General features: G+C 36.3%; 1 protein-coding gene across 1 annotated transcript; it reads left to right on the forward strand.

The window, feature by feature from the left end:
• The first annotated feature begins 1,650 nt into the window (after positions 1-1,650).
• Plk4 (polo like kinase 4) lies at positions 1,651-18,015 on the forward strand. The gene is made up of 16 exons (XM_013160391.3): positions 1,651-1,922; positions 2,478-2,573; positions 3,565-3,660; positions 3,872-3,986; positions 4,525-5,521; positions 6,268-6,362; positions 8,724-9,091; positions 10,122-10,226; positions 10,768-10,870; positions 11,648-11,797; positions 12,722-12,855; positions 12,972-13,063; positions 13,212-13,356; positions 13,934-14,074; positions 15,582-15,688; positions 17,398-18,015. Exons 1-16 carry the CDS (start codon positions 1,893-1,895, stop codon positions 17,498-17,500), a joined length of 2,877 nt encoding a protein of 958 aa, XP_013015845.1. The 5' UTR covers positions 1,651-1,892; the 3' UTR covers positions 17,501-18,015.
• The last annotated feature ends 2,416 nt before the right edge of the window (positions 18,016-20,431 follow it).

A 20,431-nucleotide genomic window follows, 5' to 3' on the forward strand; every position in this document is an offset into this window, starting at 1 on the left:
TGACATTGTGGGAACAACTCACAACATGGGATGAAATGTAAAATACTATCTTAGCAGTATTTTATCAGTGTTGAACACATCTTTAGTTTTATCTTGACATCCTGGTTACAAAAGAGTATATACTTGTTCTTAAGAAATTCACATTCTGAAATAAGGAATGAAAGGAAATATGTATGACATGTATTCTAAAATGATTCAATGAATCAACAGCCAAAACAAATCTGATTGGAAGATTGGGATCTGGGACCAAATTAAGGACTGATCAATTGTTATAGAATATAATCTTTAAGGAAAGATTCCTGGAACTGACATGGAAATTTTTATTTTTCTCTGAACAGACTTTTAAAAAACAACTTCCTTGTAGATAAACTTGATGTATCCATTAATGTAGAAGAAAACAAATTTCAATTTAGCAAAAGATGTAAGTGTATACACTGGATCTATTATATATCCTTCCTGAAAAGTTGTAATGCTCTCATCTACAAAAAGTGCTTCATCTCCACCTTAATTTTCTTTCTTTCTTTCTTTTTTTTTTTTTTTAAAACTTTTATCGATACCGGGGATCAAACTCACAACCGCCTGCTTGTAAGGCAGGTGCTTAAGCTGCTGAGCTAAATCCCCAGCCCCTAATTTTCTTGATCCAAGACATGTGTAACACGTCTTATATATGTTATTATACAAATGACATGATACTTAATCGTTTGTTAAAATTAAGAATGGAGTGTCGAATTAGACATTTCTGAAGAAACTACTATTAAATTCTTAAACGATTACAACACAGGCAGGCTGGGTGACTACTTTGGACCTTTAGAAAACAATTACTTCTGATCTCTTGCTTCCTACCTAAAATTCCCAGAACATTGAGGTACAAGAGCATCTGTGACTTGACCAATCTTTCCCTAAGAATCCAGTGAGATGCTGTCTCAATGACGGCTCAATGACGGCTTCTCTTAGGCGGGATGCCACACGTGTTCTTGCCTCTAAATGCTCTTACTTTTTTCTCATACGCTTAAAGGCAACTTTAATTTGTACTCCAGGACCTAGTTTATTCACATTAGGTTCAGAATAAACTACGTACTTTCATTTAAGGCATAGTCCTTATTTTGGGGCTACCGGTGTTGTTTTCTTAAACCGCCACAAATTACAGCTGAGAAAAACTATGGACTGAGCCACAGAGGCGTCACCGGTGTCTGCTGCAGCAACTTTTAATTTTTCTTTTTCCTGTGCTCTTTCAGGTAAGGCCAGACATTTGTATTTTTAAGACAGTCTTTCCTTGTTTTGTTTTTGTAGATTTTTTTGCCTGGTGTTGGGAAAGGAAACTAAGACCTTGTGCATACTAAGCAGGCACTGTACCACTGACCCACACCTGCAGTTCCTAGAATAATTTCAGATCTTTCCTGCAACTGAAGTAGTTTTCAGACTGTGAAGGAAGTAACCCACCGACTACTGATGTCGCCCTCTAAGGCTCACCGTCTCATCTGCCTTAGAGCCTGCCTGCTCAGCGTGCAACAGCAGCCACCCGTACCCTAAGCCCAGACCGCCCAGCTCTGGCCGTAGCCCTGAGGCCCTGCTACCCGGCCAGCTGCACGGAGGGCCTGCGCGCATGCGCGCCCCCGACGCAGCCTCCCCCGAGCCGTGGGTCTTGTTACGTCACCGCCAGCTTGCGCCGATGGCAACCGGCGAGAGTTTTTCAAAATGGTAACGCAGAGGCACCGCCCCGGCCTCCGAAGGTGTCCAGGAGACCTCTCGGTGGCTCTGGCGTCGTCGCCGGGAGCGGCGGCCTAAAGAGCAGAGCCTGATGGGCACCAAGACCGGCTGGCTGCTTGGAGCGCTACCTCGAAGGACTGCGTGGAGGGAGCTCATCCCGGGAGCGCCGGCCGGGGCCTGGGAACATGGCGACCGGCATCGGGGAGAAGATCGAGGTGCTGCCTCGAGAGCGCGTGGGAAGGGAGCGAGGGCAGCTAACTGCTGCGGGGCGGGCGCCGCAGTACCTAGGGAGGGTCGCAGGCCCCGCCGGCTGTCCGGGGCGGAGCTGCCCGCCCCTCGCAGCCGCGGGTGAGGTCAACGGTAGGACCGGGCCCCGTCCCGGCTCTGCGGCTTGCTGTCAGCGATCCCGCCCGAGCTGCCGCGCTGAGCCTTGGAGGGTTCCCGCCCCCTTCCCCAAGGGGATGGCGGTTAACCCGGCGGGAGCTGCGGCGGGACTCAGGCCCCGCCGTGGGCTCCCGGGGGTTGGCCGGAGAAGGGAGGAGAGCTCTGAGGCTGCACTAGATTGAGGAGCCAGATGGTTAGGGTGCTTCAGCTCGAGCCGGGTCTGGAAGCTCAGGGAGTCTTGCAAAGCATCACCATGTCTTCTACCCCAGACACCTGCTATATAGAGGTGTAATACTCTCTTGACCCATTTTAGCTGTTCCCAGCCCCTTCCCTTTTTTTTCCGTTCTACTCCTGTGAGTCTTAACACAGAATCTTTACTTTTTAAGGATTTTAAGGTTGGAAACCTCCTCGGTAAAGGATCGTTTGCTGGTGTCTACAGAGCTGAGTCCATTCACACTGGTTTGGAAGTTGCAATAAAAATGGTAAGAATATATTAATCAGCGTTTCTTTTGTATTTTGCAAGTTGTCTTTTTGAGACAGTTTCACTATGCAATTTAAGTGGCCTTGAACTCACTTTGTAGCCAGGCTGGTCTCTAACTTGCAGCAATCTTACTGCCTCTGCTTCTTGAGTGCTGGAATTATAGCATTACCTAACAGTCTTTTCTTTGATTATGGCATGGTGAATATAGTGCATGGACAGCACAGTAATGACAGTTCAGCAGTTGAGCTTAGGGACATTTTAGGAGATCCTTGACCTTGCTTAAGTGTTCCGTGTTTATTAATGTCCAGTGTGTCTGAAATATGTTATAGTTAGGCATATGTGGAATTATGCATAGAAATCAGATCAGTAAGTTCTTTTGTAATAATAATACAGTTGTAGTAGTTCTTTAACAATCCAAAATACTATTTTTCTTTGTTGGTACCAGGGATCAAACTCATGACTCATGAACTAATGCTTGCCAGGCAGGCATTTATACTGCTGAGCTAAATCCCCAGCAGAAATACTATCTTGATTGTGACAAATCAGTCTACTAGAAATAACATCTATAAGCAAATTAAGAATTACTGTTTAGGGGGCTGGGGATTTAGTTCAGCGGCATAAGCGCCTGCCTTGCAATCAGGCAGTCGTGAGTTCGCCGATAAAAAGGAAAAAGACCAAAAAAAAAAAAAAAAAGAATTACTGTTTAAACCTGTTGGGAAAGGGGAAAGGATATTTGGTTTTAAAATTTGGCTGGACATCTTTGCACTTTCTTTTCCTTATAGATAGGACAGTGTTAGGAATAATTTACTTAAATTGAAAGAGAGTATTAGAGTGCCTTGGGCACATTCAGTAGAGAGATGGGGAAGGGGTTAGACAACTATACTTTTACCTGGACTACTTTAAATAAAAATATACTTTGTTGTCAAAGTTGAATTTTCACAACTCAGTATTTTAAAGTTTACTTTCAATATTTAAACCTCTGTTATATTTAGATAGATAAAAAAGCCATGTACAAAGCTGGAATGGTGCAGCGTGTCCAAAATGAGGTGAAAATACATTGCCAGTTGAAGCATCCATCTATCTTAGAGGTAAGACACAAGGTTTTTGTTTGGTTTTGAGATGAAATTTCACAGTGTTGCCCAGTGTGACCTCAAACTTGTGATCCTCCCACCTCAGCTGTCCCAGTAGCTGGGATTGCAGGTATGTGCCTTCTGGCCTAGCTCTGAGTCATGTTTTGTAGAAGTAGCCAAGGAGACTGAATTTTAGTGTTATAATTTATTATACCCTTTCACATTTCAGCTTTATAACTATTTTGAAGATAACAATTATGTCTACCTAGTCTTGGAAATGTGTCATAATGGAGAAATGAACAGATATCTAAAGAATAGAATGAAACCTTTCTCAGAATATGAAGGTAAGTTCTTCCCTTTTTTTGGTAGATAAACATCCTACTTTTTAAAGAATGTGCTACTTTATAATAAGTACACATAAAATGTATACTTAAAAGTATACTTAAAATGTATATATAAAAGCATTTATTAAAATGTGCCTATAAATTTAAATGTATATAAACGTGCAGAAGAAAAGTATAAAAATATGTAGAAATTGTTCTCGGCTAACATCTGGGAGCATTTAAGAGGCATCAAAGGAGCTGCAGCTTTTTTTTTTTTAACAATAAATATGTATGAATTGCTTGTATAACTTAGAATAATTACTTTTTTTATTTATTACAGACTTCTGCCTACCCTTATCATGCCAATTACTAATAAAACTTAGCTTCTCTTAACTCTGTGTACAAAGCTCACCAGTTTTTTTTTTATATATCCAGAGTGATATTTTGGTTGATAAATCCAAATTCTAAACTAGCGTTTATACCTGAGTTTCATAATGTATTCAGAACATTGACTCTTACAGATTTTCTGTTTTAAATTCTCTTTTTTGTGTTCTCACAGCTCGACATTTCATGCACCAGATCATCAAAGGATTACTGTATCTTCATTCCCATGGTATAATACACCGGGACCTCACACTGTCTAATCTGTTACTCACTCGTAATATGAATATCAAGATTGCTGATTTTGGTCTAGCAACTCAGTTGCAAATGCCACATGAAAAGCACTATACATTATGTGGAACTCCTAATTACATTTCACCAGAAATTGCAACTCGAAGTGCCCATGGACTTGAATCAGACATTTGGTCCTTGGGCTGTATGTTTTACACGTTACTTATTGGGAGACCACCTTTTGACACTGACACAGTCAAGAACACATTAAATAAAGTAGTATTGGCAGATTATGAAATGCCAACTTTTTTGTCAAGAGAGGCCAAGGACCTTATTCACCAGTTACTTCGTAGAAATCCAGCAGATCGTTTAAGTCTATCTTCAATATTGGACCATCCTTTTATGTTTCAAAGTGCTTCAGCAAAAAGTAGAGATTTGGGGACTGTAGAAGACTCAATTGATAGTGGACATGCCACAATTTCTACTGAAGTTACAACTTCTTCCAGTACCAGTATGGGTGGTAGTTTATTTGACAGAAGAAGACATTTAATTGGTCAACCACTCCCCAATAAAATTACTATATTTCCAAAGAATAAAAATTCAGGTGACTTTTCTTCAGGAGATGGAAGCAGTTTTTATAGTCAGTGGGGAAATCAAGAAGAAACTAGTAATAGAAGGGGAAGACTAATCCAAGATGCAGAAGAAAGGCCACATTCTCGATACCTACGTAGAGCTCATTCCTCTGATAGATCAAGCAATTCTAATAGTCAGTCTCGAACAAAAACATGTACGATGGAACGGTGTCACTCAGCAGAAATGCTTTTGAAGTCTAAAAGATCAGGAGTGGAAGAAAATGAAGATAATGACAGTATTTTCCACTTTTTTAAAGAGAAAACATCCAATGGTTCTGGATCTTTTGAAAGACTGGATCACAATCAATCACTGTAAGAATAATTCTTTCAAAAGTGTTTACATTTCCTGTAAGCATTGTACTCACACAAATATGAAGCATCACCTAAGTAAGGGAATTTTTTTTTTTTTAGGCAAATAGTCCTTTCTAAAACACTGTCAGATGTGTCTCAGGCATGTTTCGTTAATTTTCTTATATGACGAAGAGTAGAGTAATAATTTTAAATTATGGTTAAGATCATTTTTGAAAGTACCTATTCATAAGTGTTCATACCACATGTAACTCCTGATACCTTTAAGTGTCATTTTTTTTACATGGAGCAGGTCTCCAGTACACCATACTATGTAGTGAATCTGGACCCTAAAAGTACCCTGCTAATAACTGCACGTAGAAGCTGAGCTTAAATGATGAATAATCCTATTACGGTTTCTATCATGAAAACTAATTTTTCTAGTAACCAAGGTTTATTCTGATCTATTCGATTTTTATGCTTGAATCATGAAAGGGCAGTAGCCATATTGACACATTGTTTGGGTATTTTATGGTATTTTGGCATGTAAATTGAACTGTTTAGATAATTGAACTATGCAAATACTGTTTTTCATAGTTAATAGTAAAATAGTAATAAGGTAAAATGTTGCCTTGGAGCTGGAGATGTAGCTTTGATAGAGTACGTTTAACAGATGAGAGGCCTGAATTTGATCCCCAGCATCAAAAAGAAAAAAACAAGTTGCCTGATAAATTTTATTAGTTTATGGTAATTCTTTTTTCCTCTATTAGTTCCAATCATCTCTGTCCAGGAAAAACTCCACTTTCAGACCAAACACCTCAGATGGAAATGGTACAGCAGTGGTTTGATAATCTGCAAATGAATGGTGAGTTTTTAATGGAATATTTAATTAAGTAGTAATGACCTGTATACTAATAAGCACTAGAGTTTTCTGTTTGCATTTTCTGAAGTAAAACATTTCCAACAAATGTTAGTAAAGTTGTATTATCACAATAAAACCACATGTTTTGAATATTTACTGTAAACTGCTGTCCTTAATACTGAATGTATGTGGTTAATTTATTAAATTCACAGAAAAATAAATGAGGCAGATAACAATCACTGTTCTTTCTTCACAGATGAGTAAACTGTATACAGTACTGAGTTTGCACATGCTACACAGCCATTAGGAAGAGCTGGGTTTCCAACCCAAGCAGCCCTGACACAGAAGTCTTTTTCTTCATCTGCTCTTGCAGCCTGTAGCATGAGCATCTATCAGTGTGCAAAAGATGGTTGCCCTTTTAAAATTTCAAAATAATTTGTATATTATATATTTATAGTGTATAAATAATTCACTGTGGGGATTTGGTACAGGTACATGATACCTCTAAATATTTTTACTGTACTTCTCCCTTATCTGCCCTGCTCTCTGTCTCTTGATCTATTTGCAAAAGACATTATCTCTGTTTCCTATTTTATTTTGCTCTTTGAAATTATCTTTTTTTTGTCTTTTTCCTTTTTTATCGGTACTGGGGATCGAACTCATGACTGCCTGCTTGCAAGGCAGGCGCTTATGTCGCTGAGCTAAATCCCCAGCCCTTACATTTTGGGTTCTCATATAAGAGAAACCATGCAATAAATTTGTGTACCTAAATTATTTCACTTAACATTATGATATAATGTAAATCCAGTTTCCTATAAATGACTTATATGTATCACCCTTTATAGCAGAGTAGACCTTGTTTTTGAGTAGAAGCTGATAGGGAAATTGCAGTCTGCCAATTTGACCTCACACTGAAAGATATAGCTACTAAACCTAAGTTCGTTTTAAACAATTGGTAGGCAGCTGTCATCCACATCATTATTTATAGATAAAGAACTTAATGGTTAAGCACTCCCATTCATGAACGTAACAGATTGGGAAGTAAGGATGAAAAAAAGAATAAAAAGAAACATATGGGGAGGAGGAGGTTTTTTTTTTATTAAGTATTGTGTTACCCACAAAGAGTGGAAAATATTGGTGTAATTTAAGCAGAGTTATTATGTCATCTCAGAAGACTATTCCTTTTTTCAGAAGAAATGTAGATGATTTTCAGAAGCCCAAAAGGAAATTAATCTTTTTATTTCTTTGCTGGAGATATTTCAGGTTCATTTTGTGAACTATAAACCTGCCACATACTTAATGTTGTACTTCTGTTATGTTTTTCTCTGATAATGCACACTTGTCTGAGAAATACCTTTGTTTATAAGAATGTAGTGCTGTTGTAGTTTTAAAATACTTTATTTGCTACAAAGTACTTTCAGGGCCAGCGATACACCTCAGTGGGCCCTGCGCCTGAGTGCAAGGCTGAGAGTTCCATTCCCATCCCCACACCCCAAAAAGTATTTTTTCATGAGAGTGGAGGGGATCTCTAAAAAGGCTTTTAAGAAGAACTTGTAATAGTTTTTTGAGTATAGAAAATTTACCTTATAGTTTTAAATAATTTAATCATTCAAGGTCCTTTACAAATAATGAAGTTTAATAAGAACTTTTAAAAAATGAGTGCAAATTCATGTACAGTATTGAATATTAATAATATAAGGCTACAGTGACAAGTTTTTTTCCTTGACTAAAAAATTCGATTCAAGGCCAGAGGTATAGCTCAGTAGCACAGCACATTCCTAGCAAGCGCAAGGTCCTAAGTTCAATTGTCAGTACCGGAAAAAAAAAATTCAGTTCTATGAATAGCTTTTTCTTAAAAATACTATAAAGATATTCCTTTAAGATTGGCTTACAATGTCCTTTGGAAGTTATTGTTTTATGTCACATTTTTAATTATTGTATTAGAAAAATTAGGAACTCTATAATTTTATTAATCTCTTCAAATTTTACTATTTATATTTAAGGTATATAACAATGTTGCAAAATAATGATTGTGTATACATATGACTAGTAGAATAAATTAACATATCTAGCTCTCATGAACTTACCCATTTTCCCCCTCTAGCAATAGAGGCTATAATCGACTCATTTATCAAAAATCCTGAATACAGGGGCTAGGGATTTAGCTCAGCGGCATAAGGGCCTGCCTTGCAAGCACACGGCTGTGAGTTCAATCCCCGGTATGAATTAAAAAAAAAAAAATCCTGAATATAGTACCTTGTTTTACTAGAATTTTTTTTTTTTAAAGATACTTTTATAATAACACTACATTCGATGTAGCTTGTTAGTTATTTCCTAAACTGCTTTTTTCATTGTGTTTTATAGCTCATGTAAGAGAAACTACTGAGCACAACAACATGAACCCAAATGAAGATTTCCAGGGCCATCCAGATTTGCAGGGCACATCAAGAAATGCCTGGGCTGATACAAGAGCCAGAAAAGGCTCGGATGTTTCTAACAATGCACATTTTGTAAAACAGCCAAATGCTATGAAATATATGACTGGACTTCATGGTAAACCTGAGATAATTCAACAAGAACCTATTTTTGGCTTAGATCCTCTTTCTGAACAAAGCAAAACTCTGGGTATGGACTCAGCGTTGGGTCATCAGAAACATTCGTTACGAAGCATTACATCTCCTTTGGTTGCTCACAGATTAAAACCAATCAGACAGAAAACCAAAAAGGCTGTGGTATGTATGTTATTTTTTAAGTTACTGGTTTGATGTTTTCCCTATAACATTTCTTCAGAATGTATTTTTTAGTTCCTATAATGTCATTGAACTTTGTAATATGTTTACCTGATAAACTTATTTAAAAGGAAAAGAGATTGAATATTCATGGAAAATAGCTCTTTTTTCACTAGCTTTTTAAGAATGGCGAATTGATATTTATAGTTTTGAATTTGAAATTACTGACTTAAAATGAGGTTTTTTTTTTTTTTTTTTTTTTTTTTGGTCTTTTTGAGATAAGGTCTTGCTACGCCATACAGGCTGGCCTTGAGCTCACTTTGTAGCCCAGGCTGGTCTCGAACTCACAACAATCCTCCTGCCTTAGCCTCCCAAGTGCTGGCTTACAGGGGTATGTCACCGCCAAAGTGAGAAATTATTTTTATTATTATTATTTTGGCGGGGGGTATGGTAGGTGCTTATGCTGCTGAGCTCCAGTCCTGAGAAATCTCCAGCCCTGGGAAATTGTTGAATTGAAACTATTTTTTAAAATATTGTCTACAAATTATTAAAATATTAATTTACCTACAATTTAATCTGTGAATTATTATTTCCTTAGTTTTTATTTCTGTGTTCTGTCTCAAGACAAATGAGAAAATATGACTTTTTAACACCTAAAACTTTAAAAGGAGCGTGCACATTGAGAGTTTGAAGTTTATCATGTGTGAGGCGGAAAGGGTGATTCATCCTGTCGTTCCCACTGCACTGGTCTTGCCTTTGTTTGGCTTGCTATTGTCTCCTCGGAGTGCTTGTTCTCCACCCTGCCTTCTGCCCACTGGTTCTTCTTTCACACTTCATTGTACAGCCTCGCTTCGGCACCTTCTGGCTTACAGTTGTGTTCAAGTCTAACCTGCTGGAGTGAAGCAGCTGCTTTATTTTGACTTTACTCTTCATTTCTGCTATGGTTAAGTACTAGGCTCTTAAGCATCCTGTGTGTATCAGAGATGGTGTAGTTAACAAAGAAATTTTTTAGTGATGTCTGTTTTTTCTTTAGGTGAGCATACTTGATTCAGAGGAGGTATGTGTGGAGCTTCTAAAGGAGCATACGTCTCGGGAATATGTGAAAGAAGTTCTTCAGATATCTAGTGATGGCAATATGGTAAGGTCCTTATTTTATTAACTTGCAACTTCAGATCATCACCACTTTTTCAAAACTTTTGTTTGTAATGGATTACAAAATTGAGTGTTTTGATTTATTTTACATTGAAATCTTTAAATCTGTTTAAAATCAGTTTTCCTAATGTGAAAGTGTCTAAAATTCAACAACCAAAGTAAGATGCTAAATATATTTTCATAAATAAGTGCAGTTTAAAAGATATAGAAGTGGGATTGTAGCTCAATGGTGAAGCACTTTTCTATCACTTGTGAGGCTCTGTGTTTGATCTCCAACACTGTAAAACATAATAAATAACTAGTAATACAATTTAAAATCTTCGTTTAATTGCACATTTCCAGTGAAGTAAGAAAAAAAAAAACTTCGTTTAAGTTTAATAAGCGAAACAAACAAAAAATCCCTACTTTTAGAAAGTATTTTAACATTTTTCCGTAAAATTATGTTTGAACGCTTTTGGTACTTTTTGGTAAAACAGTGCATCTTAATAACATCTGATTAGAAATCTTAAAAAAAAAAACTTTTGCAGATCACTGTTTATTATCCAAGTGATGGAAGAGGCTTTCCTCTCACTGATCGACCACCCTCACCTACTAATAACATCACTAGGTACAGCTTTGACAATTTACCAGGTATGTAAATTTACTGGGAAGTAAATTTAGGTAATAGATTTATGTGTGCATTAATTCTATTCCTGTTCATACACCAGGTTGTAAATTTCTTGGCTTCCATGAGGTCATGTTCTTACACTTTGTGTCTGATGAGATTTGGTGCATGTTATGAATCCAGTATTTACCATTCATACTTTGTGTTATTTCACTGGTACTTCATTCTTTTTTTTTTTTTTTTTTTTTTAAGGTTAATGGGAATTAAACCTAGACAAGGTACACACTAATCTATATCCCCAGTCCTTTTTAATTTTTTTAAATTGTAAGACAGGGTCTCACTAAGTTGACCAGCCTGACTTCAGTTTTTTTTTTCCTGACTTGCAAATTTGTGATTCTTCTCCCTTAGCCAGCCAAGTAGCTGTAGTTACAGGCCTGTACCACCATGCCTGGCCTTCATTCTGTTTATTTGAAAGTAACGCTGGAATATTGCTCAGGTATTAACACAAATATAATTTCTGCACTTGTTTAATTACTGATCTGACTAAAATGATGTTAAAATCAACATTAAGCGTCTGGTTTTTGACTTTTGAAGTCATCACTGTGGTACATAAATTATCATGGTTAACCAAACTTTTCTCCTGGCTCAGCTCTAGATATTATGGATTAGGGAAGTAAGTACTGAATAGTAAAACATCATCGAGGTGACTTTTAGAAATAAAAATTCCTATTAGAAATTAAAACATGATAAAACTGTATGTCAGTACTGTTTTCCTAAATGTTGAGTAATTTTTCTTCTCTTAGAAAAATACTGGAAAAAATACCAATATGCTTCCAGATTTGTACAGCTCGTAAGATCTAAATCTCCAAAAATCACCTATTTTACAAAGTATGCTAAATGTATTTTAATGGAGAATTCTCCTGATGCTGACTTTGAGGTTTGGTTTTATGATGGTAAGTACTATTTAGAAATGATATTTTTTTCCTTTCTTTGTAATTGAGTAGAGAGTGTGTGTGTGTGTGTGTGTGTGTGTGTGTGTGTATGTGCACGCATGTGTGTATTTTTAATTTACTACCAAAAGTTCTTTTTTTTTTTTTTTTTTTTGGTACCAAGGATCGAACTCATGACCTTACGCTTGCCAGGCAGGTGCTTATACTGCTGAGCTAAATCCCTAGCCTGTAAACGTTCTTGATATGTATATACATGTTGTGTGTGTGTGTGTATACACACACACACACACACACACACATACATATATACACATTTATATTCACACACACATATATATACAAACATATATTTACATGGCATAGCCTACTACATGTCAAATCATGTTAAACAATTTGTTTATAGATACCTTCCCATAAATAATTTATGTATACATATATTATTTCTTTTCATACTAGCTCCAGTTTAGCTGCATCAAGATTGACGAGGTACAAGTGGCATGAATAAGCTATATCCTATTTCTAATTAGAAACTCACATGGGAATTACAGAATTATAAATGTGGCTACAAGGATTTAACAGACATTCTATAGATATTCTCTAGGAATAATTTGCCTTTTAAATTGTAGAGCTTCCTTTTTAAGGGGCATATATGTACACATATTACACAATACATATTTGTCATTGTACCTGTCTTTTACTTACGTTTTTGTATGACAGTGGTGACTGTTAAAAAATCGTAAGTGTATCAGACTTACAATATTCCCAAAAGAAATAAATGGATGGCCTATACTTACTGAATAATTTTGAGATTCTTATTTTATTAATAGTCAGTAAATGAATATAAATGACATCTTGATCTGAGAGCCATTATTACTAGTGTGGCAATGAAATAAATTATAAAATAGCCATTTTCTGCTTATATTTTAGGAGCAAAAATACACAAAACAGAAGATTTTGTTCAAGTGATTGAAAAGACCGGAAAATCTTACAATTTAAAACATGAACATGAAGTTAATAGCCTGCAAGAGGAAATAAAAATATATTTAGACCATGCTAATGAGGTACATACCTGCTTTTAGGTTTTTTCATATCAATTAATAATGATTACAAATTACATGGGTGAAATATTGACAGGAAGTACTTTTTTTAAATTTATTTTTTGCACTCTTTAAAATAGGGTCATCGTATTTGTTTAACATTGGAATCTATAATTTCAGAGGAGGAAAAGAAAAGTAGAAGTGCACCCTTTTTCCCCATAATTATAGGAAGGTAAATGTTTGAAAATCATAAACACGTGGCTAAAATATATGGGTTTGTGGTTTTTTGTTCTTTTGGTGTTTACATTGTAAACATTCTTTAGTTTTCTGTATCTTGAAACCTTTAAGGAAATGTAATTGGACGTTGCTTTCTCCTTCAGAAAACCTGGTTGCACTAATTCCCCTAAGGCTTTATCAGCTTCTCCTGTGGATCCAAACTGTGTAATGAGAGATGGACCACCTTTGAACAAATTGGTCATGAGTAGTGCTGCTTCTCCAGCGCAGGCACCAGTACTTAATCCTTCTGTAAGTACATGTATGCCTCTTCTGTAGTTTAAAGCCTTCAGGGATTACTAAATGCCCTTCATGTAAAATCAAAGTCTAGGGATGGGGAGATGCATGTTAGAGGGAGAGTGCCTGCTTAGTATGTACAGGTCCCTGGGTTTGAGCCCTAGAAAAAAGGAAGGTCTCACTATCTGTTTGACCATCACTTACCTCATACTAGCCTCATCTCCTATCAATTTGAACCTCAAAGGTTTTCGTTAGTTTTTTGAGCAAGTCAAAAGGGCCTTTCACAGACTATGTACTTGACCTATTAACCATGAGAAGAAAGAAGTCCATCACAATGAGAACAGATAACATGTGAACATTTTTTTCTTTTCCATATTTCGTTTTCAAAAAATGTGGTTATATATTTTTACTATTTTTTGTGTAATAAAGGGTTAGGGTGTGGCTCAGGTAGAGCACTTGCCTGGCATGTGCAAGGCCTTGCATTCAATCCCCAGCTCCATTTAAATCTAATTAATATTCAGTAATTTTATAGTCTTAAGTTGACCTATCAAAGCACTAAGGAATACTGTCTTTGTGTCCTTTCTGTTTATAGGCAGTTACACCTGAAGGACTTGGTCATCCTGCTATAGCCTCAGGAACAGGCATCTCCTCTAACAGTCCGAAAGATTGTCTTCCTAAATCAGCACAGCTTTTAAAATCTGTTTTTGTGAAAAATGTTGGTTGGGCTACCCAGGTAAGAAGTTTCTAGGAAAGAAATTGCTCAGTGTCAGTTTCTTTTGGTTTTCACATACAGTAGACAGTTGCCCTCTCAAAAATTTAATGATTCTGCCTTATCAGGATGGTTTTATACTTTTTTATATTGATTATATCATTAAAGTATTGATTTTTTTTAACTTATGGGAAACATTAGATATTATTGTTAATAGGTTATCTGCTAAGGCCTGGATGATCGATTTTTGCCAGTTGGTTTTAGAGTACAAGTCACAGCTGGGTGCAGTGGTACATACTTCTATTCCCAGCATTTAGGACACTGAATCAGTAAGACTGCAAGTTTGAGGCCAGTGTGGGCTATTTATTGAGACCCTGTCTCAAAAACCCTAAATAAATAAAGAATAGCAACTAAAGTTTATAATAATAGGTAATTATGAAGAATAGAGGATGGTGTCCAGGGCTTTTTTTTTTTTTGAGATAGGGTCTTGCTATATCTGTAGTTCAGGCTGGCCTTGAACTCACTATGTATTCTAGGCTGACCTCAAAGTCACAAAGATCTTGCTGCCTCAGCCTCCTGAGTGCTAGGATTATAGTAATACGCTGCCATACTCAGCCAGCACATTTTAAATTTTAGAAACTATATATAATTAGAGTAACTTTGATCTGGCAGAAGAAATTTCTCAAAACATTGAGTGCACATAAATTTCAGAATTTCTACAAAATTTTGTAGAATGAATGTACATATGTATGCTTGAAACTTGGAGACTTTTGAGCATAGCACATGTACTTTTTACCTCCCTATGGCAGTAAAGTGCACCCAAGTACTTTAAGGGAGTAGGTAACGTGGTTTGTTATGTGGGACTGTTTCTCACCTACACTCAGGTGGGCAGTCTGGATGTTAACCTAGGTCTGTATGAGTCCAGTGTCCATGTTTTTGTTTGTTTATATGTTTGGTCCTCTGTAGCATGTGCCTCTGTTTGGAGTAGCACATTGTAAATATTAATGACTAAAACTACTTTCTAAGATTTTGATGTAATATTCTCAGGCAAGGAAAACTTTTGTCACCTAAGGACAAAGAGTTGTTTTTGTTATCCTAAGTCGGTTCTTAACAATTATCATGGTATGGAATTCTATGTGGGGAGAGGGGAAAAACACCAACACAGATATCCTAACAGAAATTATGGGAAATAACTCATGTAGAATTTTTTTGAAAGACAGGGTCTTGATATGTAATTCAGGCTGGCCTTGAACTCACTGTGTAGCCCAGCTGGCCTTACATTTGCAGCAGTTCTCATGTGCCACCACACCCAGCTTTCACCTAGAATAATGTTAATATCATACTTTAGATGTTAAAGAAATAGTCTGAAAAAGACACAGGTACTCTCAATTCTGAGACCACCTCGGCCCCCTGTTTATACTTGCTAGAGAAATTTATTTTTTATAACTACTAGAAGAAAATTTATTAAATACCTTTTATGAACCTCAGGTCCTCTACTGTATCATCATCCTGATGCTTATTATTTTTCTAGTTAACTAGTGGAGCTGTGTGGGTTCAGTTTAATGATGGGTCACAGCTGGTGGTCCAGGCAGGCGTGTCTTCTATCAGTTACACCTCACCGAGTGGTCAGACAACGCGGTAAGTTTTTAAGATACTCATTGAGAGTCAGCTCTTTTCTATAATTTTGCTTGCTGTGTATTTTGAAGTAAATGATTTAATGAAGTTATTGTCTTTAAACTTTTCATTACTCATAGCAGTTCATAGTGTTTCTAATGCATATTTCATGATTGTGTGCATTAGTGCAGGGCAATTGGTATGAATAACCCAGGTATAATCCATTCAAATGGTTAAATTCCTTGTGGCCAAACTAGGTTGACTCTTAGTATAGTACACCTGTTTTCTTAAAAGAACACAGAAACAAAAAAGCCTTTTAGGAGATAACTTGATTATTTTTCCAAATGAAAGGCTGTTTTCCTTAATGTAAGGTGATCGATGTTTGACTTTCTGAAATGTGACAGGTGGCCCTTTGTGTATTTGGGTGGTGCATCCAAGGAGTCAGCTAACTGGAGATTGAAATACTTGGAAAAAATTACATCTGTACTGAGCACATACAGCATTTTTGTTATTTCCTAAACAATATAGTTTAGCTGTTTAATAGGACTTAACATTATTTTTGACATTACAAATAACCTATAGTTTATTTTGCTACTAGAGTTTGAACCCAGGGTACTCTAGCACTGGGTTATATCCCAGCCATTTTTAATTTTTATTTTGAGACACGGCCTAAGTTGCCCAAACTGGCAAGTGTCTGGTTAGACAGAAGATGACTTCAAAGTACAGAACATGGGGCTGGGGGTTTAGCTCACCAGCGTAATGGCCTGCCTGGCAAGTGCAAGGTCATGAGTTTGATCCCCGGTTTAAAAAAAAAACAAGAAATCCTCAGCTGGGGATTGAGCTCAGCAGCATAAGCGCCTGCCTGGCAAGCACGTGGTCGTGAGTTTGACCCCCAATACCAAAAAAAAAAGTACAGAACACACATACTTTAGAAACAAACACTATGCCATTTCTTACGAGGGTCTTAAGCATCCTAGGATTTTGGTGTCTAGGGACTTTTGAAGACACTGAGAGAAAACTATAGTTAGGCTATATGAATGTGTTTCAGCCATCACATAGCAAGAACCTTATTTTAACCAAAATTTACTTAAAGAAAAAGGTACTTGTTCCTTGGATTTTTGGCTAGGATGAAGTTAAAAGAAAGTCCTGAGAACACTACTTTGTGAGAAGTTTGCCTATTGTAGTAGAAATACTTGGAGCAGATATAATTTAAGGCCATCTCTACTCATTGCTTTTTTGTTAAATATGCCTGTATGTAACACCATTATTTAAAGAACTATACTTACAGTGAGACGCTTTGTTAAAAGCACTTCCAAATACACCAGGAAGTAGAAAAACATAAGGAGAAAGTGAGAACTTAGGTTCATGGGATAAATGTTGAGGTTTTTACTTGCTATGATCATTTGGAAATTGTTAGCATTTAATTGAGATGAATTGGTAATATATTTTATCTTAGTATTTTCTTAGAATTAGGGCCTTGATTTTAAATTTAAAGTCTAGTCACAGCTTGCTTTAGAGATTATAGTGAGTTCAAATTTTCTTTTTATTTGAATGTTTAGAATTTTTCTATTTTTAGAAGAAACAGTATGTTTCTGATTAAGGTATCTACTCTTAATTGTATACATTTTTTCTTACAGCACCTTTTGTTATTAAAGAATTACTGAAAATATGCTTTTTAGTACTCACAAAAACCAAGTAATTATGCTTTTACGTTGTTTTCCTGTTTCACTTAGGTATGGAGAACATGATAAGTTACCAGAATACATCAGACAGAAATTACAGTGTCTTCGTTCTATCCTTTCAATGTTTTCTAATCCAACTCCTACTTTTCTTTGATTGAAACTTTCTGATAATCTATGTTTAATAAATAACTTTCTGGTTGGCTTTCAAATAAAGTGACTTTTAAAATTTAATATAACTTCTTCAGAAAGCCTTTCTATTAAAACAAATTTAAATCTGTACGCTAAAGGATAAATGCTGGGAACAAAGTTGAATGAAACTTGAGTCACTTACCAAATATAGTGATCATAAAATGAAACAGGACACCTAACTTTGCTCTGATGATGTACACGTGCAGGCTTATTCTGTTCATATATGTATTTAACGATTTTTTTAAAGTGAAAATATAAATGTTGTGTGGCGTGTTTATACATTTATTGTTTTCCGTACTTAAGACATGTTGAGAATCATGGATAAAATGTGCTGTGGTTTTGGAATTTTTGATATGTAAATAATGTATATTTATAAGTAACATATGTAAACATGTACATTTGTTTTATATTTATTTTTGTAGCACTCATGAAGAAACAGTTCTGCAAATGTATTTTATAAAAAATAAACAGTGCTAAGTACTTTGTTTTGATTTATTTTTAAAAAGGTAGTGTAATCTAATTTTTAAATGTTGTTGCCTATTTACGAAGAGCCAATTAAAACTATAAATTTTATAAACATTAAAACCGTTTCTGATCCTGGTGTGATGGCACATACCTGCAATCCCAGTACTCAGGAGGCTGAGTGAAGAGGATCACCAGTGAGTTTAAAGCCAGTATAGGCTACGTAGTAAGTTCAAAGCCAGTCTAAACTACACAGCAAGACCCTATCTCAAAAAAAAAAAAAAAAAAAAAGCTCTATTGACAAGTTCTGCTTAAGGCAATGAAAAGAAAAAAATACTATAATTGTAATATGAATTACAGTTAAAACAGCAACAACTGCCTGAAATCTCAGCACTTAGGAGGCTGAGACAGGAGGATTGCTACAACTTCAAGGCCAGCCTAGACTATATAGTGAGTTCAAGGCTATTTGAACTACATAGAGAGACCCTTTCTCAAAAAACTAAAAACAAGAAAACTCCAGTCCAATAGAAAAATGGACAAAAGGTAGGAATTATTCATAAAGGATTAAATCCATATGATGAACAAAAATGGAAATTAGCTCAACCTCATTAAAGTTGAGGAAAAGGAAAAATTAAGACAATAAAGAATTGGTTTTAAAAAATAGCCTCTACAAACACAGGTAGGAAATTTTCAGCTATGGTAAATGAGAGCATAAATGATTATAACAAATATGGGAATATTTTAGAATTAACATTTAAATCTACTGGGTCTAACTTAGGAGAAGAAAATTAGGTAAGACCTAGAGACGATATCAGAAATAAAGTTAACCTTTAAATAAATAATTTCCAGCCAAATTTTGAAGGTGAAAAGCAGCACATTTTTTTGCTGTAACAACTACTAGGTATGTATTACATAGCTCTTTCTGTCTCTGAGCCTTTTTTAGGTATTTCTCTTAGAATACACAGGTGAATACTGTTTTATAATACAGCTTACTAACTGTTCTACCCTAACTTGCTCACATTTATCATTATTTCTGGCATATTTTTCTGTTTGTCATTGCAGGGCATTTATGTCTCCCGGTTTATTTAATATTATGTACCATATATGTGTTTTCTTTCCTTTTTCTCTTCCCTATAAGAAGACATTTCCTTTTTTTTTTTTTCCTTCATTAGAGAGATACAGTGGTAATAGCCAATGTTTACACTATCAGAACTATGAAACTTTAATTGGGCTCTGTCCTGTACTAGAATTGTTACCACTTGAACGACGTTTATTTTTTTCTGGAGTCATTTGCTTCAGTATATAGGTAATCTGTGCCTTTCCCCCCTTTTGAAGACATCTTTTTTTATCCTACTTGGACTGATTGCTGTATAGTTTTCCAATGTATAAATTAATTTAGTTAATCAGTTATACTGTTGAGTATCCAGATTTTGGCTGTTAGACATTCTGGTACATATACACAAAAGTGGGCTGGGGGTTTAGCTCAGTGGCATAAGTGCCTGCTTGGCAAGCACAAGGATGTGAGTTCAGTCCTTACTTCAAGGGGAAGGCAGAGTTCATATGCACAAAAATTCTAAGGCTTCACTCAATTTGCTGGAATTTAGAAGTTAGGTATAATTTCAGACTCAAACTTCAATAATATCAAGTGCATACACTTCCACCTGCTATGCATATATTATTGTACATCTTCACCAGAAATTGCCAGTTTGATGTGTAGAGAATAGTGTATTACTAGCTGGACGAGGTGGCACATGCCTGTAATCCCAGCACTTGGGAAGCTGAAACAGAAGAATCACCTCCAAACTCTGTCAGCTAGCCTGGCCACATGGTGTTTGAGACTAACCTAAATCACATAGCGAGACCCTGATTCAAGAAAACAAAGATTAAAAAAATAGTATATTATTCTGATTTAAATTTGTACTTCCCTCATTGAAATCTTTTATTGTCTGTCCCTTTGAGACTTGCCTGCTAGCCTGTGGCACTTCCCTAGTCGTTTCTAAGGATATCCAGTGTGTACCTATTGTCTGCTCACCCCTTCTGCCTGCAAGGCATTTGTTCCATCTTCTCCAATCCCACTCACTTTTTAAAACTTTTTTTTTTTTATTACCTGTTTCCCCTCCCAGGTCCTAATTCCCCAGCCCTTCTTTCCCTCAGATTAGTCTTTGCTAGGCACTGCCTCCTTGGAGACAACACACCCCCCCACCCCCGCACCCCCACCCCGCTTTCCTTTTCAGTCAGGTTCCCTGTACGCACTTCACCGCCCTTCCCTGGGTCACAGTCTCCTGTAACACAAACGATGTCCGACTTTGGGAGGGAGAAGTTGTGTGTGTGCTGTTTATTCCTCTGTACTCAACAGTTACATAGTATTACTTGGCATGTTGTGTGTGTTCCTTAATTATGTATTAATAGTACAAAAGAATGGAGTTCCAGGACA

Source organism: Cavia porcellus, unplaced genomic scaffold, assembly GCF_034190915.1.
Source record: "Cavia porcellus strain 051 isolate PalLab524CR breed Dunkin Hartley unplaced genomic scaffold, mCavPor4.1 scaffold_14, whole genome shotgun sequence".
In the NCBI taxonomy this organism is placed as follows: domain Eukaryota; kingdom Metazoa; phylum Chordata; class Mammalia; order Rodentia; family Caviidae; genus Cavia; species Cavia porcellus.

Bases quoted from the DNA above. Each gene is read 5' to 3' on its own strand.
- Plk4 (XM_013160391.3), top strand. From the start codon at position 1,893: ATGGCGACCGGCATCGGGGAGAAGATCGAG. The intron at 3,987-4,524 runs GTAAGTTCTTCC...GTGTTCTCACAG, and splicing joins ACCTTTCTCAGAATATGAAG to CTCGACATTTCATGCACCAG. The intron at 14,075-15,581 runs GTAAGAAGTTTC...TTATTTTTCTAG, and splicing joins ATGTTGGTTGGGCTACCCAG to TTAACTAGTGGAGCTGTGTG.